The sequence below is a fragment of the Chiloscyllium punctatum genome, chromosome 33, assembly GCF_047496795.1.
Source record: "Chiloscyllium punctatum isolate Juve2018m chromosome 33, sChiPun1.3, whole genome shotgun sequence".
Classification (NCBI taxonomy): domain Eukaryota; kingdom Metazoa; phylum Chordata; class Chondrichthyes; order Orectolobiformes; family Hemiscylliidae; genus Chiloscyllium; species Chiloscyllium punctatum.
In genome coordinates this window covers 24994649-25019834 of record NC_092771.1, presented here as the reverse complement: position 1 = coordinate 25019834, position 25186 = coordinate 24994649, and the positions used below count along the sequence as shown (strand labels likewise).

Genomic DNA, 25186 nt, shown 5'->3' with positions numbered 1-25186 from the left:
ATGCTGCCTGACCTGCTGCGCTTTTCCAGCAACACATTTTCAGCTCTGAACTTGACCCAGCCCACAAAGTTAGCACTGATCAGAGTTACCACAATCTGAGTGAAATCTCAGTCACACCACGATACCTGGTCGACATGGTCAAAGATTACACTGTTACAAATCAGGAAGATGATGACAGAGCTTTGCTGAACAAATCACTGAGGGGTAATAAGGTCACTATCCCCGATTGAGGTGGTGAGGGTGTGGAACTCACTGTCACAGGAAGTGGTGGAAGCCGGGGTGAGGATAGAAATTCCAGCCTCCAACACCCCCATGCTACTCCCAGCCTGACCCACATACAGTGAGAGAACTGTGGATGCTGGAAATCAGTAACACAAGCAGAGATTGCTGGAGAAACTCAGCAGGTCTGGCAGCATCTGTGACGAGAAAAACAGAATTAAGGTTTCAAATCCCTTGGGTCTTACTCAGAACTCTGGAAGGAATCATACCAGACTCAATAAGTTAACTCTGTCTCTCTCTATCTCCACAGATGCTTCCAGACCTGCTGAGTTTCTCCATCATTCCCTTTATTTGTTTCAGATTTCCAGCATTCACGCTATGATGCCTTTTTGGAGAATGAAACTGGCCTGGTGTCATTAGGCAGCATAGTGGCTCAGTGGTCAGCACTGCTGCCTCACAGTGCCAGGAACCCAGGTTCAATTCCCGCCTCAGGCAACTGTCTGTGTGGAGTTGGCATGTTCTCCCTGTGTCTGCATGGATTTCCTCTGGGTGCTCTGGTTTCCTCCCACAGTCCAAAGAAGTGCAGGTGAGGGGTGAATTGGCCATGCTAAATTGTCCATAGTGTTCAGGGATGTGTACGTTAGGTGCATCAGTCAGGGGTAAACGTAGAGTAATTGGGTAGGGGGATGGGTTTGAGTGGGATACTTTTCAGAGGGTTAAGTGTGGACTTGTTGGGCTGAAGGGCCTGTTTCCAGACTGTAGGGATTATTTGATTCTAACCTGCAACAAACAAAGCAGCATTTATTCTGAGGTAAGAATCACGCAACACCAGTTTATAGTCCAACAGGTTTAATTGGAAGCACTAGCTTTCGGAGCGACGCTCCTTCATCAGGTGGTTGTGGGGTATAAGATCATAAGGCACAGAATTTATAGCAAAAGTTTACAGTGTAATGTAACTGAAATTATACATTGAAAAACACCTTGATTGTTTGTTAAATCTCTTATCTATTAGAATGACCATGATAGTTTCACTTCTTTCATATGTAAATCCAAAACGTTTTTTACAAGTTACATTCTCAGGTTAACTGTAACAATTGGTGTCAGCCCAGATGTTAAGATGTTGAAGGTGTTAGCCCCCTGTGTTCTATTGTCTGTGTCATAATGTTTAGACTGATTCTAATCTAAAAAATTAATTAATAGCGTCTTACGTGGATTCATGCAGTTTTTGAGCAAAGTACAATGTTACTCTGCAAGTACAAATTCACCCCACAAACATATATATGTGTGTGTGTCTGAGGTGTGGGTTGTGAGAGAGAGTGTATATGTGTGTGTGAGTGTAAAGTGCCTAAGTACCCATAGGGAGGGCCTCAACTGGGACCTTGGGTTCATGTCACACTACAGGTGACCACCATTGCACTATACACACACACAGACACTCACAAAGACTCCTGCACACACAAACACGCATGCACCCTCTCACAGACTTAGACCCATTTACAGTCTCACACACATACACACTCTCACAGACACTCACAACATCCCACCCCAGACACACAGACACTCCCACAGACACACACACACTCCCAGACGTACCCTCTCACAGACTTAGACTGCTTTATACACACACGCAACACACACATACACGTTTGTGGGTGAATTTGTACTTGCAGAGTTACATTGTACTTTGCTCAAAAACTGCATGAATCCATGTAAGACTCTATTAATTCACTTTTTAGATTAGAATCAGTCGAAACATTATGGCACAGACAGGGAACACAGGGGGCTAACACCTTCAACATCTTAACATCTTATCTGGGCTGACACCAATTGTTACAGTTAACCTGAGAATGTAACTTTTAAAAAACGTTTTGTGCCTTACATATAAAAGAAGTGAAACTAACATGGTCATTCTAACAGATGAGAGACTTAACAAACAATCAAGGTATTTTTCAATGTATAATTTCAGTTACATCACACTGTGAACTTTTGCTATAAATTCTGTCTTACAATTGTGTCCTCCACTACCACCTGACAAAGGAGCAGCGCTCCGAAAGCTAGTGCTTCCAATTAAACCTGTTGGACTATAACCTGGTGTTGTGTGATTTTTAACTTTGTACACCCCAGTCCAACACCGGCATCTCCAAATCATTCACTCTGAGAGGTGTTGTTACACTGAGGATTTAACTGGAACGGTGTTTGTACTGAGATACAAATACAAATGGGGGATGTGCTGGGAAAAAGTAACACAAATTACTGGGAACTCAGGAAGGGTGATTTAAATATTTTATTTTCAGTCAATCAGCCAGCATGTCTGTAAAATGCCACCACATCAAAGACTGCCTGTGTGCTTAGGTTGCCAGGAAACCCTCCTTGCAACCAGAGTCAGTCAGCAAACTTTCTTCCCCCAAGCTAGTAGGCTCCTTAACAAAGTATGATCAGACACTTTCCCATCTGACACTCTTTGCATGACTTCAAATTGCTGCTAGAGAAATGTCTATTATTCATCATTCTTTTATGACACTGTACCGTGCATGTTTTGCACTTCTTATGCTGTGTACGATTGGGTAGCTTGTGGTGTCCATGTAGCGCCCTCAGTCATAGAGTCATAGTGATGTACAGCACAGAAACAGACCCTTTAGTCCAACCCGTCCATGCCAACCAGATATTCCAACCTAATCTAGTCCCACCTGCCAGCACCCGGCCCATATCCCTCCAAACCCTTCCTATTCATATACCCATCCAAATGCCTCTTCCTTTTTCTGTTCTACTCCCTTTTAAAATTGCTGTTGGTTTGACTTTTTTTTCCCAAAGTTCCAAAACAATTCAACAGCATATAAAACAGTAATTGCTGCTCCTGGAATTCAAGGAAATCACCTCCAGCACCTAAAATACCTCAAAAAAAGGAGCAGTTCTTACAGGGAGAAATTTTTCCCATCCTCCATCTTGGATCACCCAGAATCCTCCTGGAGAAACACTCTCGTTTTTAGTTATCAGTTGCATCAGGTAGAAATGACAAATAAAAAGCTACTCTATTCTACAAAGTCACCAGATACCCTGACAGGTCTGTCACTTCTATACGCTAAAGGCACATAGCATTGCACAGATTTATCTCTAAACTGTTAAACCCAATGCTTCTAACTGCAGTGCCATGTTGGCAGCATGGGTCAACACCGAGCCTGAAGACTACGGGTTCAAGCCCCACTCCAGAGGCTGGATTGCACAATCTGGGCTGACACTCCAGCGCAGTACTGAAGCAGTGCTGCAGGGTCAGTGGTACAGTCTTTCAAATGGTACATTAAGATGTCTACACACTCTCTCTCTCTCTCTGTCTACAGTCAAGAAAGCACACCAACACCTCCACTTCCTCAGAAGACGTGTGCACAATGACTCTTACACCAATTTTTATAGATGCACCATAGAAAAGCATCCTATCCAGATGTATCACAGCTTGGTTACAGAGAGTTGTAAACACAGCCCAGTCCATCATGCAAACCAGCCTTCCGTCCATTAACTCCGTTCACACCTCCCAATGCCTCGGGAAAGAAGCCAACATCATCAAAGACCCCCTCCTACCCCGGTTATACTCCCGCTATTCCCCAGTTATACGCTCTTCCATCTGGCAGAAGATACAAGAGTTTGAAAACACATACCAACAGATTTAAGAACAGCTTCTTTCTTGCTGTTATCAATCTTATGAATGAACCTCTCACATATTAGAGTTGATCTTTCTCTGCATCTTCTCTGTAGCTGTAATACTGTATTCTGCATTCTGTTCTATTTCCCTCATGTACTTATGTTAAGGTATGATTAGCCTGGATAGGCACACAAAACAATACATTTCACTGTATCTGGGTACACGTGACAATAATAAATCAGAACAAATCCGCTGGGTATTAAAATCCTATTCCCTCAATGGAGAAGGGGAGAGGAGATCTCCCTTGCTATTTATTCCTTGACCAATATCACTGGTTGTTACCATAATGCAGTTAGTTTATGGGAGTTTGCAGTGTACATGTTCCCATGGTTACAATGGCAATGGCACTTTAACAATACTTTGGTTCGATGGTGCTAACGAACCATCCCAAGGTCATGAAAGCTGAGATGGAAATACAAGTACTTTCATCAATCAAGCCTCTCTCAATACCTGACCGAGAAGCCAAGAACCTGCCCTTATCTCTGCTACTCTCCGATCAGACTCTGACAGGAGTACAATGGTTCAGTGGTTAGCACTGCTGCCTCTCAGCACCGGGGACCCGGGTTCAATTCCACCTTCAGGCAGCTGTCTGTGTGGAGTTTGCACATTCTCCCTGTGTCTCCCACAGTCCAAAGCTGTTCAAGTTAGGTGGATGGGCCATGGGAAATTGCCCCCTACCGTGTCTAGGGATGTGCAGGTTAGATTGATTGGCTGTGAGAAATTGCTGCAGAGTGTCCAAGGATGTGCACAGGTGGGTTAGCCACGGGAAATGTTCCCGTAATGTCCAAGGATGTGCAGTTTAGGTGGATTGGCAATGGGAAATGTGGGGTGATGGGGCTGGGTCAAGATGGGATGCTCTTTGGAGGGTCAGTGCAGACCCGATGGGAAAATGGCCTCATTCCAACCTATAGGGATTCTATGATCTAAAAACCTCAATTACATCTGAGTGAACTGGACATTGTGGGCATCAGGATCTTTCACTTATTCAGGTTCCGTGTTACCAATTTACTGGATTGTCCTAGCACACAGCCACAGATTTATTAATGCATATTGAAATGGTCTCTTTTCCAATAGTGTGTCCCACAGCCTTGTTGCTCTCTGTCACGTCATGAACACTAATCCACAGGCACTGCTGCACCTGACCATAAGATGTCGCAGAAGCAGGCCATTCAGCCCATTGAATCTACTCCACCATCCAATTTTCTCCATAATCCGTGAATCTCTCACCGACTCAAAACCTGTCTCTCTCAGCCTTGAATATACTTAATGACCCAGCCTCGACAGGCCTTTGGCATTTCAGGATTGCACAGATTCATTACCTTCCAGGGGAAGAAATTCCTCATCTGTCGTAAATGGGTGACCCCTTACTCTGATAGTTACTCGGTGCCTCATGAACTCAGTAACTTTGGGAATGTTCTATTCAGACCCAATCATCCGGGTCAAAACTCTGGAACTCCCTCCCTAGGAGCACTGTGGGTCTACCTACACTGCATGGACTGCAGTGGTACAAGGAGACAGCTCAACACCACCACCTTCTGAAGAGCGATTAGCGATGAGCAATAAATGCTGTGTGTCAAAAGCACTGCCATCGCAGGAAAAGGGGGAAAAAAATTGAAATGGTTCTCTTAATTGTTGTCAATTTTGGTTTGTGGTAATGGGTCGTTGTAAAACAATGACTGTACCTCAAATGTGGTTCATAGATCGTGACACAAGTGGGGGTGTCCGAACGATATCAAATGAATTGAAACTTTATTTTAAATGCATAACATCCTGATCCACATAAACCAGAGTGGCTAACCACCCCCACCTTATACATTGAGGTAAAGAAATGGGTCAAGGCTATGAGTAACCATGGTGTCATTGGGAAATTCCACTCAACATGGCTCTGAGGTGGGGCCTACATGTTGGAAGAAAATGGGGTCAAAAGGAACTGACCAGCTGGGGAGTAACACCAGGACTTCGAAATAAAGTACAAACATGACGCCAATTAATCCTCTCAGTGATCCAGCTGATACGTCTGGTGTGGAAGATCGTCTCAGCCACCATCTCGTTGAATGGCGAGGTAGGCCGAATGGTATAATCCTAACTCGTGGGGCCGTATAAGGATCTCCTCGCAGCAGAGGGGAAAACTTGAAGGATGCGCAACGGTTTGGGATAAAGGAGGAAGAAAGCTCCCAATGGGGCAGGGACAAGGCGGACAGATACTGAAGACTTTGGCAAGAAACAAGAGAAGAAAATTTTCTTTACTCGGTGTGCACGTGGGTGACAGCAGCAGGGACAATGAGTGGCTTCACAGGGAAATTGGACGGCATGGTGGCACACTGGTTAGCACTGTTGCCTCACAGCGCCAGAGGCCTGGGTTCAATTCCCGTCTCAGGCGACTGACTGTGTGGAGTTTGCACATTCGCCGCGTGTCTGCGTGGGTTTCCTCAGAGTGCTCCGGTTTCCTCCCACAGTCCGAAGATGTGCAGGTTAGGTGAATTGGCCATGCTAAATTGCCCGTAGTGTTAGGTGAAGGGGTAAATGTAGGGGAATGGGTCTGGGTGGGTTGCACTTCGGCGGGTCGGTGTGGACTTGTTGGGCTGAAGGGCCTGTTTCCACACTGTAAGTAATCTAATCTAATGTGAAGGAAATGGTGGGGGAGGAGAGGGGATGCTGAACTTGGAGAAGCTGCTTCTCAGCTGGGTTATTGGCCACAGTCCACTGCACCTCTTGGTAAACAGGGTCGGAATGCAGTGGAGTGTAGAGGTTTACAAGAATGGTCCCAGGGATGAGGAATGTCAGCGATGAGGGTCCTCTCCCCTTGAAGAGAAGGCAGCTGAGAGGAGACCTCATTGAGGTTTTCAAAATCAGGAGTGGGCTGGATAGATTAGATAGGGAGAAATTGTTCTTTGTTTGGAAAAAAAGAACAGGAATCAGAGGGCACAGATTTAAAGTGATTTGCCAAAGGTTCAAATGTAGCGAGAGAGAAACTTTTCTCTCACAGGTTCAATTCCCCGACCAGGTCACCATGAAAATCCCACCATCCCAACCCCTCCCCTCACCTGAGGCCGTTCCTTCACCGTTGCTGGGTCAAAGTTCTGGAATTCCCTCCCTCAAGGCATTGGGGTCAACCCACAGCACACGGACTGCAGCAGTTCAAGAAGGCAGCTCACCCCCACCTTCTCAAGGGGCTACTAGGGATGGGTAATAAATGCTGGCCCAGCCAGCGACACCCATGTCCCATGAACAAAGTAATATAGACATACTGGCCAGACCCAGAGACATGGCAGGAATATAGACATACAGGCCAGACCCAGAGACATGGCAGATTTTCTTTTCATGGGACATTCATGATCCAGGTGGAGGGAGCACTGGTAACACACACATGTGCAGACCCTTGGAGGTCCCACACACTGTAACTGGCACTGGCCCACCAACCATAATGACTTCCAGTTCCAGAAGGTGTTACTGTGCATGGACCTCTGAGGCACATGCAGCCTGGAAGACAATTAGAGGGAACGCCGGGTTTTATGACACTGTTCAATGTTAGAATAAGGCTTGCTTTTGTCAGTTTCAAACCTTTTATTGAATTTAAATTTCAGTATCTGTCATGGTGCGATTCGAACCCATTTCCGCACACCACTAGCCTGGAGCTCTGGATTAGTCGCTCACTACACAATGTCGTCAAAATGTGTGGTGCTGGAAAAGGACAGCAGGCCAGGCAGCATCACACACACACACAATGTCCCTCACAGCGCCACGGACCCAGGTTTGATTCCTGCCTCGGGCAACTGTCTGTGTGAAGTTTGCACATTCTCCATGTGTCTGCGTGGGTTTCCTCTGGGTGTTCCAGTTTCCTCCCCAGTCCAAAGATGTGCAAGTTAGATTGATTGGCCATGCCAAATTGCCCACAGCGTTCAGGGATGTGTAGCTTAGAAGCATTAATCAGGCGTAAACGTAGAGTAATGGGGCATGGGTTTGGGTGGGATATCTTCAGAGGGTCGGTGTGGACTTGTTGGGCCGAAGGGCCAGTTTCCACACTGTAGGGATTCTATGATACCACAGGTGATAAGGGAATAAATAACCCGGAGAGCCATTGCTAGTGGTGGCACGTTGGCCAGAACCCGCCACCTCCAATTATCACAGACTCGGACAATCCCTCCAGTGTGGGAGCAGACCATTCGGCCCATCAAGTTCACGCCGATTCCCTGAAGAGCATCGCAGAGCACTCCCTCCAACCTCACCCTATCCCTGTAACCCTGCATTTCCCAGGGCTATTCCACCTAGCCTGCACATTCCTGGATGCTATGGACAATCTAGAATGACCAATACACCCACCAGAGCTTCCGCATTCACCGGAGCAGAGTCTCACTTTGACTCCATATTTGAGAGCCAGCACCTGGGACAGCGCAACACCCCCTCAGCACCGCACTGGGCTGACACCCTACAGCCCTGTGCTCAAGTGGCAGGGGGACAGAAACTCTTCACCTCTGAGAGAGGTGACAGCGCTTTTCACCAAACAGGGACTCACAGCCACATCGGGGTCTGTCTGACTGCTCTGGCTTAATATATTTGAGAGACCCCATTGTCTCCGCTGCTGTGAGAGAGCCAGAGGGTGAGACTGAGTATGGGACAACTCACTGGGGTCTGACAGTCTGTCTGAGCGTTGACAGTGTGGGCTGCAGCAGCAGCATCCCATCATGTGCCGGTGAAGGAAGTTGTGGTACACGCCACCAGGAAAGTGCCTTCCTTTCTCCATTTTAAAAATAGGCTCCGTTGGCTGAGTGGTGAGTACGTGCAACAGAGCGTTGCTGGGCACAGGCACGCAGCACATGTGTTAAACTATTTCAGGAGCGGCAGAACAGAGAATTCATGACCTCAACCCCTGAACTGTTGAAGGAACAGTCACCAACTTTCAAAGCAAAATAAGCCTAGTAATGGAGTGACTTCAGGCTGAACTTCCTCACTAGTCACCCCCGTGTGCTCACGTGGTTCTTGGGGAGACAGACTTGTGACTGGTGAAATGACTCATGAGATATAAGGGCTCAAAAGTAGGTCAAAGATAAATAAATTGGTGAACCAGAAACCTACATTTCCAGATCTGCTTGGCTTCACAGATCTTGCTTATTGTTTTCTAACAGTAAATACCAGAACTTAGGCTGGAAGGTCAAAGGTTTCAAGGTTGCGTTGCTAAGGGGCAAGAAAGAACGTTGCTAGGGGCAAGTTTCTTCTCGTTTTCTACTGATTTCTTCATTAGGACACAGGGCTGCTGATCTTGGTGACTTGCACATTGAAGCTGTGACTGACCATCCCATCATCAGCCATATGGCCTCCAGTCTTCGAGAGAAGATGACCACTCGTTAGAATGAGCAATTGGAAGGAAAAGTCAATTCACCTACCCAATAGCAGAGAGGAGCAGGCTCCGTCTTCGAGAGCCTAGTCTCAATCCTAACAAACCGCTCAGATCTGCCTCTACCTCAGTACATCGCCCACTGATACCTTCATCCAGTTGGTTGGCAAAGTAAGGCACTCTGTCCTCTCAAACTATTGGATTATACGTTCCTTTTAATCCATCTGTTTGGATATGCTATAGTGCACCTCACCCAGAGCTTTTATAGATGCCAGTGGCAGGGTGTCTGATGTCACCGCAATGTCAGATTTGTCACTTGCCATCCCTTTCCCCATTTCTTTATCAGTTTGCGATCAGACGAACAATCAGCTGGATTGACTCTTTGAAGCTATGGACATACTCACTGAGATGCAGGAGTACAGTCCTCTCAGCTCCAGGTAACTCGCTGCGAGAACATCATATTGAAGTAAGCTCATGCTAGTAGCAAGGTCCTCAGTGACTCAGTTCAGGCAAACTCTGAACTTTGGACCTTCAAGATTAGGATTCTAGCCTTTTCTCGAGCACCACCACCCCAGAAGGTACCTGGATCTCTGGAATAATAGTTGAGCGATAATTCCACTAGGCCATCATGTCTCTATTGAAATGGACTGGCATCCTCATGAAATTACCAAAATATTGAGAGAGGGGGGAACTCTTTCCAGACACAGAGTACATTCTCTTTCATTCCATCCCTTCTTCCCCCACAAACCTCTCAAACCATCCCTCAATTAAACTCATTGACATGGATGTCAGATTTGGAGAGAGCCAAGTGTGCATCGTATTTCTGCAGCAGGTGAAAGGCAGTGCAAGACAGCAGGGACCAGAATATAAGCCTGAATTTACAAGTGAACTGTACCAACAAACACGCAAACCAGTTTCTGGACGGACACTCCAACAACGTGACACTGTGGGCCAGGAACTGAAATGCAGAAGGGGATTTACTTCAGCGATGTGCACATATCTATAGCAGAATTAAACTCACTGGGAAACTTCAGGGCACAAAAGCCCCAGAGCAGTTAATGGGCGAAAATGTGGTGTGTAGTTCAATCCAAGTGACCTTTGGTTCTGTGGGTTGACCCGGGTCAAACACATCCACAACAACATGGGAACAGAAAACCATTCAGTCTGTAAGAGCAAGCTCCACCCAATTACAATATGGCTGATTGGTGTCTTAATTCCATGTACCTGCCTGTGTTCCCTGAACATGGAGTCATGGAGATGTACAGCACAGAAACAGACCCTTCGGTCCAATTCGTCCATGCTGACCAGCTATCCTAACCTAATCTACTTCCACTTGCCAGCACTTGGCGGCACGGTGGCACAGTGGTTAGCACTGCTGCCTCACAGTGCCAGAGATCCGGGTTCAATTCTCGCCTCAGGCGACTAACTGTGTGGAGTTTGCACGTTGTCTGCGTGGGTTTCCTCCGGGTGCTCCGGTTTCCTCCCACAGTCCAAAGATGTGCAGGTCAGGTGAATTGGCCATGCTAAATTGCCCGTAGTGTTAGGTAAGGGGTAAAGGTACGGGTATGGGTGGGTTGCGCTTCGGCGGGGCGGTGTGGACTTGTTGGGCCGAAGGGCCTGTTTCCACACTGTAAGTAATCTAATCTAATCTAATCTAATCTAATCCCTTTATACCCTTCTTATTCATATAACCACCCAGATGCCTTGTACATGTTGTAATTGTACCAGCCTCCACCACTTCCTCTCTGGCAGCTCATTCCATACATGTACCACCCTGTGTGTGAAAAAGCTGCCTCTTAGCTCTCTTTTAAATCTTTCCCCTCTCACCCTAAATCTATGCCCTCAAGTTTTGGACTCCCCCCATCCCAGGGAAAAGACCTTGTCTAGTTATCCTATCAATGCCCCTCATCAGAGGTTTGACAGGCTCAACCACAGAGACTGTTCCTGCCTTAGCAGGGCAATCTCAAAAGCTGCCTGAGGAGAAAAAGCCTCTCTTTGTCATTCTCTTGCTGCAGAGGATCATGGATGCCCCATCGTTGAATGTATTTAAGGGTGGGACAGAGTGATGGGTTGTTTTTGTCAGGGAATCAAGGGAAATGGAGAGGGGAGGGAGAAAGTGGAATCCTCTCCCCAGACTATCCATAACTACATGGATCATCTGGGGCTGGGTTTGGATGGGATGCTCTTTGAAAGGTCAGTGCAGACTCGATGGGCCAAATGGCCTCTTTTCTGCACTGTATGGATTTCTCATAGTTTTAATTTCTTTGCTCAAGAAAATGTTTGCCTTTTTGCTTAGGTGGGCGGCACGGTGGCACAGTGGTTAGCACTGCTGCCTCACAGCGCCAGAGACCTCGGTTCAATTCCCGCCTCAGGCGACTCTCTGTGTGGAGTTTGCACATTCTCCCCGTGTCTGTGTGGGTTTCCTCCGGGTGCTCCGGTTTCCTCCCACAATCCAAAAATGTGCAGGTCAAGTGAATTGACCAAGCTAAGTTACCCGTAGTGTTAGGTGAAGGGGTAAATGTAGGGGAATGGGTCTGGGTGGGTTGCACTTCGGAGGGTCGGTGTGGACTTGTTGGGCCGAAGGGCCCGTTTCCACACTGTAAGTAATCTGATCAGTCCATGCCGACCATAACCCAAACAAAACTAATCCCACAATACTGCTTCTTGGCCATATCCCTCCAATCATTCATAAACCTGTCCAAATATCTGTTTAATGTTGTAACTGTGTACGCATACACCACTTCCTCGGGAAGTTCATTCCATGCATGACCCACTCTTACAAAAAAAAAACTGCCCCTCATCTTTTTTTAAAACCTTTCTCTGCTCACCTTAAAATATACCCCCTTGCCGCGAAATCTCCCAGTCCCAGGGAAAATACACCTGCCACTCACCTCATCGAAACCCCTCATGATTTTATAATCTTCTATAAGGCCACCTGATAAGATCCAGTGATGTTTTTCCCACCTCTCTAGTTGCTTTTTCCACTTCTTGAGCTGTACCTCTGGGATCTCCTCCAGCCCCACAACCCTCCTGGTGAACTGGCTATTCTGTACAACTCCAATTCTGAACAAGGGCTACTGGACTCGAATCGCTAACTCTGCATTTTCTCTCTCCACAGATGCTGTTGGACCTGCTGAGTTTCTCCAGCCGTTTCTGCTGTTGTTCCACCAATGCTGTCTGCTTCTGCTCCAGAAACCTTTCACCCTGAAGTGGGTGTCCAGGCCTTCAGCTAGCGAGGCCCTGGATTCTGGAACTTGTGTCCTGAGTCACTCTGGCTTTGTATTGCACCCTCCACTTTGCATACACTCCTGATAACCCCACTCTTTGATAGATTTAGATCACCAAATATTCAAGGGTGGGTGGGGTGGGGGCGTGGTTTGGGTAGGGTGAGGTGCCATCGGATAAAATCCAACATTTTGGTGAAATACTCCTCACTACAGCATACTCTGGCACCCCACAACTTTACTCCACCAACACCCCTGCTCCCCTTCACTCAAACTGAATGCAAGGCCAGTTAAACTCTTGCGTGGTTGGTCAATTTTCATTGTGAATGACTCCCAGTTGGCACTCAGACCATGTGTTGTTTCTTTCCTCATTGGGTCCATTCTCTGATGGGTCTTGCAGTGGGCATCAGAGGCGCACTAAGCTCAGGGGCACCTTCAGATTGGGTTGGACATGAGTTTGCACTTGACACAATGGCTCATTGGGTGAAGTCTACATTGTCCGGGAGCTCTCGTCACCCCCAAGGGGAGAATTTGTTTTTTAAAAAATTCCTTCACGGGATGAGGGCATCGCTGGCTGGGCCAGCATTTATTGCCCATTCCTAATTACCCAGAGGGCAGTTGAGAGTCAACCACATTGCTGTGGGTCTGGAGTCACATGTAGGCCAGACCGGGTAAGGATGGCAAATTTTGTTCCCTAAAGGACATTAGAGACCCAGTTGGATTTTTCCTGACAATGGATTCATGGCCATTATTAGATAGGTTTGGGGGTGAGGGAGCATACAAGCAGTTTTACCTTCCAGGCAAGATGACGAATCTGGTAAGAGGAGTCATTTCATTAAACCAAGGTGAAATCGTTAAGAAGCATCAACGAACAGCCAGACTGTGGTCTGTGAAGATAATGACAGCCTGGCAAAGCTCCTTACCTCCTCCTGGCCTTTAAACCACTGGTACTGCAGAGGGGTCGGTCCAATAGCAACACACTGGAGAGTTACAGGGCACCCGGCTGGGACAGAGGCAGACTCTGGTTGTTTCGTGATCACAATACCTGCAGGGGGTGAGAGATCCAGTGATCATTACAAATCAGAAATACTTGCTGTGCAAACGATCAAGGGAATAAGTCTGAAACTGCAGAGCTCTCACTGGAGACTCCTCGCGCCAGACACAGTTAGAAAATGCTGAAGTAACTCTACACAGGCTGGCGTCCCATCAGCAAGTCGCACCTGAATAGTCCGTGACAATATTACTGCCTCACCCAGAGTCAGGCACCAGAGTGTCAATATCCCTGACATTCATCCTTGTGTGTCAGCCAGGGCTCCCTGATTGGACCAGATTAAAGCCCCAATCAGAGAACTCCATTGGCTGACCTCGTTAGAATCACTGGCGATGTGGTGTTTTAAAGGACGGGGCACCCTGACAGATAATTCCATGACTCAATTCAACAGTCAAATAACAAACAGAATCAGGCATAAAACACAGGTTCCACACTGTCTCCAACTTTTAACTTGGAGCAGATTATAGGTCTGACGTTACACCAGATCCCAGTGACAAATCCACTGAACATTGTCCCTAGCACATTCCACCACAAGTGGTTTAGTTCATCAAATCCACACAATGTTCACTTTGGGGGCAAGAAAAACTTTACAAAGTGAGATTTAAATGGAGAATCTCTGTAGAATTCCAAGGTGCAGAGGAATCTGGGTGCCCCCCCCCCAGTGCACGAATCACAAATGGTTACAGTATGTGGGTACAGTAAGTAGTTACCATGACTACTGGAATGCTACCCTTTGTTACGAGAGGAAGTGAATGTAAAAGTAAGGCTGTTGTGTTCCAATTATAAAGGACGCTCATAAGATCACACCTCACAAACTGTGTGCAGTCTCCTCTTTAAGAGGAGGGTGGAAGCGATTGAGAGGAGGCTTATTACATCGATGCCTGGAATGCGTGGCTTGTCCGATGAGGACAGATTGGGTTAGTTTCCATTGAATTTAAAAGCGTGAGGTGTAATTCGATTGAAGTGCGTAAGATCCTGAACAGTCTCGACAAGGTGGAGGTGGAAAGAATGTTTCCTCATTGTGGGGGAGTCCAGAACTAGGCGACAGTGTCTTAAAATTAGGGTCCACCCTTTTAGGAACAGAGATGAGGGGAGCCATGCTTATAAGCCTGAGGTTGTGAATCACGATCAGACGACTGTGGGCAGGTTCTCACAAGTAGTTCTTCGACCAGCCTCTCCTTTCCCTCATGGCACAGTATCTTCCTCAAGACTGCTTTCTCAACAGCATCTTCCCAATCCTTGCTCCACCCATGAACCCAAAGGACGACTGACTGATGGTTTCTCTTCAATCAGTCACAGAGACATAGTCACACAGCAAGGAACAAACCCTTCAGCCCAACTCACCCGTGCCAACCAGGTTTCACAAACTAAGCTAGTCCTATTTGCATGCGTTTGGCGATTGGCCTCCACCATTTCCTTTGGGAGCTTATTCCACACACAAACCACCCTCTGCATGAAAAAGTTACTCCTCAGGTCCCTTTTATATCTTTCCCCTCTCACCTTCAACCTATGCTCTCCAGTTTGGACTTGCTTACCTTGGGGAAAACACCTTGGCTATTCACCTTACCTATGCCCCTCATGATTTTTGAAACCTCTATAAGGTCACCCCTCAACCTCTTACGCTCCAGAGACAATAGTCCCAGCCTATCCAGCCTCTCTTTATAACTCAAACCCTCAGCAACACCCTTGTAAATCTTTTCTGCACCCTCTCCAGTTTAATAACATCCTTCCTATAGCAGGGCGACCAGAATTGTACACTATACTCCAAGAGTGGCCTCACCCATGTCCTGCCACGGACATGACTCCATGATTCAGATTCCTGCTCCATCTTGGATCCTCCAATCCAGTGGAGCAGGGTCAAAGTGCACAGGTCACAGAGTGAAGTTTCAACTGAGCCTCCAGTCTGGCTATTGTGCTTTTCTTAAGAGTTTCCTGTGCATTCAGATGAATTACAAAAGCAGCATCATTTGAAAAATAATCTGGCTGCTGTGAGGTCTCCTGAGGACATCAACGTTGTGATGAAATCTAAGTTTCTTTAGTAACCTCTTGTAGCTATGATAGTGAGATGTGATGAATGAAGTGGAAAAGGCCTATGTGAGTGCAAATCTTCCTTTTCTTGCCCCTCTTTCACTCACAGTGATAAGGATTTATACCACAAGGAAGTGGCTCAGAAATGGAAATAACATCTTTCGCACAGAGAACGCTGGAGAAACTCAGCAGGTTTGGCAGCATCTGTGGAGTGAGAACGAGAGTTAGTGTTTTCAGTCTGATTTGACGCACATTCTGAATTCATATTGGACTTGAAACGTTAACTCTCTCTCCACAGATGCTGCCTGACCTGCTGGGCTTCTCCAGCGGTTCCTGTGTTTGTGTCAGATTCCCAGCATCCACAGTATTTCGCTTTTCCTCAAGTGGCTTTTTCTGGATTATTTTGGTATTAAACCTCCTCCTCCCTCCAGCGACCTCTTCCACTTCTCCCTCAACGCTGTAACACAGCTGTGACAAAAGTCACATTTATCACGCAAAGCCGTACTTCAAACACAAAGTACAAAAAGCCGTGACCCAGGAGCTGCTGTAATCAGGAATTGAAACAGAGGCACGTGTCTGTATTTCTGTCAGAGGGGGAAAACAAAACCCCAGTTCTCCAACTGACTTATTAAAAGGCACTGGTTCAAATTGCATGTCCAACAGTAGTCGTCTTTCCAGGAAACAGGAAAAACAGGTTTCACAGAGGATGTGAGAGGTAATGGTTAGAGGTGCAACAGAATCAGCCTTTTGACAGTGTGCCAGAGCTCTCACCACTAGGGAGAGGGGAGATCACTCTCTGACCTGACACTTCTTCTGCTTTTTACCCTGGCTTTCCTAACGTCACACCAGGGAAGCAACGCGCTCCTCTGACTGAACAGCGGCCTGTCGGCCTGAGGAGAATCCTCTTCACCCAGAGAGCGGGCAGCCTGCGGCATCCTCTGCCACCGAAAACGGCTGAAGCCAAAACATTGAAGGAGGAGTCAGACACAATCCTTTCTTAGGGCTAAAGGGATCAGAGGGCATGGGGGAGAAGGTGGGAACAGTTGGATAGTCAGCCATGACTATTCTGTCTGGTGGACGGGCTGAATGGCCAACTCCTACGGCTAGTGACTGAGTCACTTCCTCCACATCCCCAGGTATTGGGGTGGGAGTGGGGGAGTCAACAGAAAATGGAGGACAATGTACGACTCCAAAACCACCAGTGGTTAGCACTGCTGCCTCACAGCACCAGGGTCCTGAGTTCGATTCCCACCTGTCTGTGTGGAGTTTGCACATTCTCCCCGTGTCTGCGTGGGTTTCCTCCGGGTGCTCCGGTTTCCTCCCACAATCCAAAGGTGTGCAGGTTCGGGTGAATTGGCCATGCTAAATTGCCAAGTGTTAGGTGCGTTAGTCAGGGGTAAATATAGGGTAGGGGAATGGGTTTGGCTGGGTTTCTCTTCAGAAGGGTGGTGTGGACTTGATGGGCCAAAGGGCCTGTTTCCACACTGTAGAGAATCCAATCTAATCTAAATTACTTTCCTTGTACTGCCAGGTTTAGTAATCCCTCCAACGTTTTCTTCCTAATAACATCCAGCCTTTATACTTCCACTGGACCTGAAACAGTACCTCTGCTGTGTCTCTCTATCTCCACAGAGGCTGGAGATCAGAGTCAAAAAGTGTGGTGCTGGAAAAGCACAGCCAATCAGGCAGCATCTGAGGAGCAGGAGAATCAACGTTTCGAGTGTTGACTTTTTGACTCTGATCTCCAGCATCTGCTGTCCTCACTTTCTCCACAGATGCTGCTAGACCTGCCGAGTTCCTCCAGCAATTTCTGTTTTCCTATCACGTCTTTTGGGCTTGGCAATGCGGGTACTCTCTTCGGCAGCTCGAGTACATCGAGCCATCTTTACATTCGTCTACCGTGGCCCAATAAACAAATAAAGAAAAAGATAAAATAAAAGGGCAGGAGAATCCCTCGCTGAGCTGATTTCACACCTCGCCTAATCATTTCAACAATAGCTTCCAAGACATTTACCATCAACAAGATCCTTTCAAAGTGAAGCCACAGGTGTAAACGCAACAGCCAGGTTACGCACAGCAAGATCCCACATTACTCCACAGCGATTGGAGGAGGCATCAGTCGACGTATTCCCAAACTCCCTGGATTCTGGGAGGGATCCGGTAGATTGGAGACCTGCTAACGTGACAGAACTGTTCACAAGGACCTTGGGCCCACTTGTGGCATTGTGGTAATAACCCTATCCCTGGACTGGGAGGACAGGGTTCAAGTCCCATAATGACATCTCTGAGCAGGCTGATCAGAAAAATAGGTTCATAAAGTAAAATAGGAAACTAGGGGTCAGTTACCCAGCATTTGTCGTTGGGAATATAGGAGGGTCCATAAATGAAGCTGTTTATCTTTAAATCGATGTTGCTTTCATTGATCATTATGAGAAAAGTCAAGAAGGATGACTTTGATCTTTTACGTACAACTGAGGAAGCAAGCTGATTCTTTTAGTCAGGAGACAGCAGCTCTGACGTCATGGCGTCAGCCAAGTGCTCAAGTGTTTATCATTGCGATTAAATCAGAGGTAACAATACTATCCCTCAGACAGAAGGTCAGATGTGTTCAGTCATATTTTGAAGTCCTCAGCTCAGCTGATCATTGCAAATACGTATCACAAGTCCAGTAAAGGCATTTCTCTGGTTTTTATTAAACTGGAGAGGGTTCAGAAAAGACACAGGAGCAGAAATTAGGCCATTCGGCCCATTGAATGTGCTCGGCCATTCAACCATGGCCCATAAAAGTTTCTTGAGCCCATTATCCTGATTTCTCCCTGTAACCTTTGATTCCCTTGACAATCAAGAAACTATCTATCTCTGTATTAAATACAGGACGCTCTGCTATAATATGACAGCTGTGTTCCTCTGCAACCCTGTGCTATGGAAATCGTGCTATGGGAAATCATATAGAAATCATACTATAGAAATTGCACTATAGAAGATTGCGCTATGGAAAACCTGCCAATCCCCATTCAGCAGAAAGGTCGCATTATGCAAACAACTTCCACAATTCATCAATCACGTTAAAGCCAATTTGCGTTGGAGAAGATCTACCTGTATACTCAATGACCCGGCCTCCACAGCCTTCTGTAGCAATGAATTCCATAGATTCCCCACTCTCTGGTTGAACAAGTTTCTCCTGATCTTCCTTCTAAAAGGTCTTTCCTTTCCTCTCAGTCTGTGCCCTCGGGTCCTAGTCTCTCTTACCGATAGAAACATCTTCCCAACATCCACTCTGTCCAGGCCATTCAGTATTCTGTATGTTTCAAAAAAATCCCCCCCCCCCCCCAACCTTCTAAACTCCATCAATTATAAACCCAGAGTCCTCAAACGTTCCTCATATATTAAGCCTATAATTCCTGGGATCATTCTTGTGAACTCTTCTGGGCCTCCTCCAAGGCCAATACAGCTTTCCTGAGATAAAGGACTCAAAATTGCTCACAATGCTCTAAATGTGGTCTAACCAGAACCTTCTAAAACCTCAGAAGTACTTCCCTGATTTTGTATTCTAATTCTTTTGAAATAAATGCCAACGTTGTATTTGCCTTCCTAACTACTGACTCAATCCGAAAGTTTACCTTAAGAGAATCCTGAACTATGACTCCCAAATCCCTGGGCACTTCAAATTTCTGAATTCTCTCCCCAATTAGATAATAGTCCATGCCTCTATTCTTCCTACCAAAGTGCATGACCTCACACTTTCCCACATTGTCCTCCATCTGCCACTTCTTTGGCCACTCCCCTAACCTGCCCAAATCCTTCTGCAGCCTCCCCTTTCTCCTCAATGCTAAGTGTCCCTCTACCCACCTTTGAATTATCTTCAAACTTATTGAGGTTTATAAAATCATGAGGGGCATGGATAGGGTGAATAGACAAAAGGGTCTTTTCCCTGGATTGGGGGAGTTCAAACTAGGGGGCAGATTTTTAAGGTGAGAGAGAAAGACTTAAAAAGGACATGAGGGGAATTTTTTTTTATATACAGAGAGTGGTTCATGTGTGGAATGAACAGCCAGAGGAAATGGTGGATGCGAGTACAGTTACAATGTTTAAAAGACATTTAGATGAATATATGAATAGGAAAGGTTGGGAGGGATATAGGCCAAATGTTGCAAGGTGGGATTATGGTTGGCAAGGACTGATTGGACAGAGTGGTCTGTTTCCATGCTAAATAACTCTATAACATTGTAAATTTTGTTCACCTCTGGTCCAATGCAGCCAAAAGTAAAATGATATGTTAACAATAAGTTTACACTTTATCTATCCTCCCTCTGGGCTGCAGGTTTCTCTCTCCTCAGGAGTCTTTTTTTTTCCCTCGAGCTTGGGATCATTACTGTTTCTGCTTCTCTCAATCCAATTCAATGTTTTGAAATGGTGCAAATGCATGCTACCTCAAAGACAGGGCTCTCTCACAGAAGGACAGCCCAGGCATCTTAGAACCAGCTTTCTGTACTGCGTGAGATGATCCTCTGAGGTTTATGTGCTTGAGTGGAGGCTGAATCCTGAACTCTTGACCTGCTGACTCGGACACACGTGTGCTACCGCTGACTCACATCCTACACCAAACGACAGTAAATTCCTGAAGTTCACTGTGGAAAATATGTCTTGCACCTCTCAGATTTCAGTCTTCCCCTGCCATGCCAGTGAAGAGATGGGAGTGCATGTTGGCGGATGGGTGTGGAACATGGAACACCAGTCTCTGTACCATATGTCCTGCAGCTGGAAGATTTCGGTGACATAGGAATGCGGAGGTGACCCTTTTAGGTGGTGCAGGCCACATTTCTACTCACTGACTGATTTTACCCTCACTACGGCGAATCAGTTAATGCTTGTATTAGATTAGATTCCCTCCAGTGTGGAACGGCCATTTAGCCCAACAAGTCCACACCGACACTCCAAAGAGTAACCCACCCTGTCCCATTTCTCTCTGACTAATGTAGCTAACATTATGGATTATTTAGCATGGTCAATTCACCTGGCCTGCATATCTTTGGACCTGGACTGTGGGAGGAAACCGGAGCACCCGGAGGAAACCCACGCAGACACGGGGAGAATGTGCAAACTCCACACTGACAGTCACCCGAGGCTGGAATTGAACCCGGGTCCCTGGCACTGTGCGGGAGCGGTGCTAACCACTGAGCCACCGTGTCACCCCTGAATAAAATCAGAGAGATGATGGCCCAGTGGTATTATCTCTGGACTGTTAAACCAGAGACACTGATATGTTCTGGGGACCAGGGTTCAAATCCCGCCACATAAAATGGTAGAATTTGAATTCAACTAAAGAAAAATCTGGAATTAAGAATCTAATATGACCATGAAACCATCGCCAATTGTTGGAAAAACCCATCTGGTCCACAAATGTCCTTTAGGGAAGGAAACTGCCATTCTTACCCAGTCTGACCTTCATGTGACTCCAGACCCACAGCAATATGGTTGTCTCTTAAAATGTCCTCTGGGTAGTTAGGGATGGGCCTTGAAGATGACACTCACATCCCGTAAATGAATAAAAATAAAGGACTCAGAATTTTGTTAGGATTTCTGCTGGAATTTTGTCAGCAGTTTGGCAGAAATCCTGGTTACAGCTTCAAAGTCCTCACTCAAAGCTGTGGTTGCATTCCTGAGAATCACAATTTCAAGTGAAACATCGGTTCCCAAAGGGATCAGTGTTAAAGTTATAGTTAGGTTCTTGTCAGATTTTAAAAAATCGCAACACCAGCCTAGCTGAGTTATTTGTCATTCATAACATTTTACACTGGTAAATAGAATAGTTTATATTTTAAGTTTAAAAATATAAAAGGAAAATGTAACTCCCTTGTTGGAGTACCTCCTGCTTGCCAGCAATCCTGCTCCCCGATCCTCTCCATCACGCCCAATCCCTGGACTCTGAGCAACTTCCACACTTTGGGACCCACAACTCCACAGCGCCAGCATCGGATTGGACCTGGATCTTGAACAGGAATGTAATTCCACAAAAGGGAAGGTGGTGAGTGAGTGAGGCAGTGGGATGTTTAGTGAGAGGGGCACAGGGAGAACAGACTGTAAGTCAGGGGCACTAGGGCAGGGTGAAGGCAGTTACTAAAATGGGGCCAATCAGATTCACACACGAAATGAAGTAAAAACAAATTTCTGCTGCGTTCAATGAGATTGCATACCCCTTCCCCCACCATAGACTTACTGATGTTATACTGAAACAATGTTCGGGGAGGACTTAATACAATAGTAAGTGTACAGTAAGGCTCATCTCATGTGGGTTAGGGCAATACAAATCAGAAAAGTCAGTATCCAAGTCCCTACTCCATAGACCTTCAGCTCACGAAGGAAGGCTGGCATTGCCAGTGTAGGGTCAGAAATCACATGACACCAGATTATAGTCCAGCAGGAATTTTTTGAAATCACAAGCTTTTGGAGCACGCCCCCCTTCGTCGGGTGAATTGGACTTCGTCTGACGAAGGGACAATGCTCCAAAAGCCTGTGATTTCATATAAACCTGGTGGACTATAACCTGGTGTCATGTGACTTCTGACCTTGTTGACCCAGTGCCATACTGGCACTGCCACATCACGATTGCCAGTGCTTTACTAAGGGAGTGCTATCCTCACCTGAGGTGCCGACTTCTAGATCAAAAAAAAAAGTAGCCTAATCTGCCATCTTGGGCTGGCAAGTTAAAGATGCATGATATTATTCTGGAGAACTGGGGAATTATCCCCTTCAGCATCCTGGTCAATATTTCTTCTTAAGGGGTTAGTGTGTAAAATTGAAAAACGGTGGGAGAGTGTGTGGTCCCTTTAAAAGATGGTGTTTTTTCCTATGTTTGACAGAAAAATGAACAGCAGCTTAAAGTGCAGGTTCAGAGAATGCCCAAATTGAAACATTTGGTATCCAACAGGCAAGCAGCATTTTAACCAAGACAACAAGTCTTTTCAAATTTAGCCAATCAATTTAAACCAAGCCCTTAGATATTAAAAATCTATCAAATTTAAATCAGATGGTATGGACAGCCTTGAACCAATTCGATTATGACGAAATTAATTGGTCTTCAAGGGTATAAAGATGAGCACATTTTAGAAAATTGAACGGAAACAACTGCCAACTGAAGAGAAGAAAAAAGCAACATCCATGCATAAAAGACACCATGACATATTTGGTGTCAGACAAAAGGAATTACAAAGGAAACATCCCTTACAGCAGAATTCACAGAGAGAACATTCCTGTCACAAGAATTCGATGGAGAAAAGCATTTCTGAAAGAGAGGGTGAGGAACATTCTGGAAAACACATTCGGTGTGAACTCTGAGCAACTAAGTTCTGAAATTTTTATTGTTTTGTTTACATAAGTGCGGCCTGTGTTTACTGGAACAGCACACCAGTAGAATTTAATTCAGTTAGGGAACGGTTAGCAGTTGGGGGGAAATTGCTCGGTTTGTTAGTGGCTCTATTATTTTGTCCACTGCTGGAGTAAGATAAATAAATTGTTATTTGTTAATTATAGAGTGAGTGAAAGGATTCCATTTCATTTAACCACACCTTTATAACATTGTGGGGGGGCCGGGGGGGGGGGGGGGGGAGGGTTGGTAAGAGGTAGGTTATATTGCTTGTCAAATATCTTTATCAGATTATGAGATGAGCGGAGCTTCTCTGGGAGTTTCAATTTTAATTGTCAAAGGGGCGTCGACCTCCATTTCATAACATTATTCTGTCAGCAAAATCCCCACCTGATCAGCTGGTTCGTCCTGACACTTGCATCCCCGCCCCACCCGACCATCTGCTTTCACTTTATGTCATACTCATCTGTCTTATTTCATCCTCACGTACCAACTTTGGCTTCAGTCTGCAGACACTCCACCACAAACGTCATTTAACTGCCCTCCCCCCAATACCACTTTGCCCTCTCGAAGAAACCTCTGAAGCCTCTCAGTTCTGATCACTCTCTTTTCTCATGTCTTTTCTTCTTGAAAAGGGATTTATTTTTCTTTGCCATTTTAAACCCCTCGGATTGTCTTGCGTGTTCAGCTTTTTAAGCATAGTTTTGAGCATATCTCTCAGCATCCATGATTCCAAGCTAGTCATTATCACATCGTTACTTGAGACAGTTCAGAGTCACAGAGGCTGACAGCATGGGAACAGGCCCTTCAGCCCAATGTAATGGAAAATGAACATTTTCTGTGAAATCTGAAAGAGAATACTTTGCTAAAACTACCACCTTGCTAAAATTTTAAGCAGATAGCCTGACTTTGCTGGATTCTGCAAGCAGACAGCATGGCTTCGCAAGTCTTGCAAAACAGTCAAATTCAGCAAGAGTCAGGGAAAACATAAGCAATCATATCAACAGCAAAGGAATGAGAAAAACAATTCCATACGTGGAAGGAAGCCAGAATGTTTCCCAGCTCTTGTCCGTGAGCGTGCGATAAGGATAAGCAAAGTGTATAAAAAGAATAGGTGAAAGTTGTTCAGCCCCTTACAAGCGGCATCTTGCCAAGTGTATTGGGCCCCTGTAGAGATTACAATAAAGCTTTTTCTTTGCTCTTGCTAGCATTTGAGTCGAGTCGCTCTAATTTCCATGACACCCAGCTTGTCTGTGCTGCACAGTTTCACAATTAAACTAGTCCCATTTGTTTGTGTTTGGTCCACATCCCTCCATACACCTGTCCAAATGCTTCTTAAAATGATGAAATTGTACTCACCTTCACCAGTACCTCTGGAAGCCCATTACCTCCAGAGACTCACCACCCTCAGTGTGAAAACATTGCCCCTCTAGATTCTGGATTAGTGGGTGCTGGAAGAGCACAGCAGTTCAGGCAGCATCCAAGTAGCTTCGAAATCGACGTTTCGGGCAAAAGCCCTTCATCAGGAATAAAGGCAGTGAGCCTGAAGCGTGGAGAGATAAACTAGAGGAGGGTGGGGTGGGGAGAAAGTAGCATAGAGTACAATGGGTGAGTGGGGGAGGGGATGAAGGTGATAGGTCAGGGAGGAGAGGGTGGAGTGGATAGGTGGAAAAGGAGATAGGCAGGTCGGACAAGTCCGGACAAGTCAAGGGGACAGTTACTGAGCTGGAAATTTAGAACTAGGGTGAGGTGGGGAAGGGGAACACTTTTCCTCATTTCCCCTTCCCCTACTTCACCCTAGTTCTAAACTTCCAGCTCAGTAACTGTCCCCTTGACTTGTCCGGACTTGTCCGACCTGCCTATCTCCTTTTCCACCTATCCACTCCACCCTCTCCTCCCTGACCTATCACCTTCATCCCCTCCCCCACTCACCCATTGTACTCTATGCTACTTTCTCCCCACCCCCACCCTCCTCTAGCTTATCTCTCCACGCTTCAGGCTCACTGTCTTTATTCCTGATGAAGGGCTTTTGCCCGAAACGTCGATTTCGAAGCTACTTGGATGCTGCCTGAACTGCTGTGCTCTTCCAGCACCACTAATCCAGAATCTAGTTTCCAGTATCTGCAGTCATTGTTTTTACCTTGTTGATTGCCCCTCTAGACCCTTCTGTCTCTCTCCCCCTCACCTTAAATCTACATCCGCTAGTTTTAGATTCCCTTAGCCTGGGGAAAAGCTGTCAGCTATCTATTTTATCTACGTCTCTTGTGATTTTGTA

The 25186-nt window shown here is 46.1% G+C and overlaps 1 protein-coding gene across 2 annotated transcripts in view; it reads right to left on the bottom strand.

Annotated features, from left to right (window-relative positions):
* The window catches only part of malt3 (MALT paracaspase 3), a 142523-nt gene that overhangs the window by 91472 nt on the left and 25865 nt on the right, over positions 1–25186 (bottom strand). Inside the window, exons 3-4 of one of the 2 annotated variants that reach the window (XM_072553158.1) lie at positions 21415–21537; positions 13393–13514 (exon numbers count right to left, since the gene is read on the bottom strand). In XM_072553158.1, the coding sequence (XP_072409259.1) occupies positions 13393–13514; positions 21415–21537 (245 nt within the window). The remainder of the gene's footprint in view (positions 1–13392; positions 13515–21414; positions 21538–25186) is intronic. The other variant, XM_072553159.1, reaches the window with a different exon arrangement.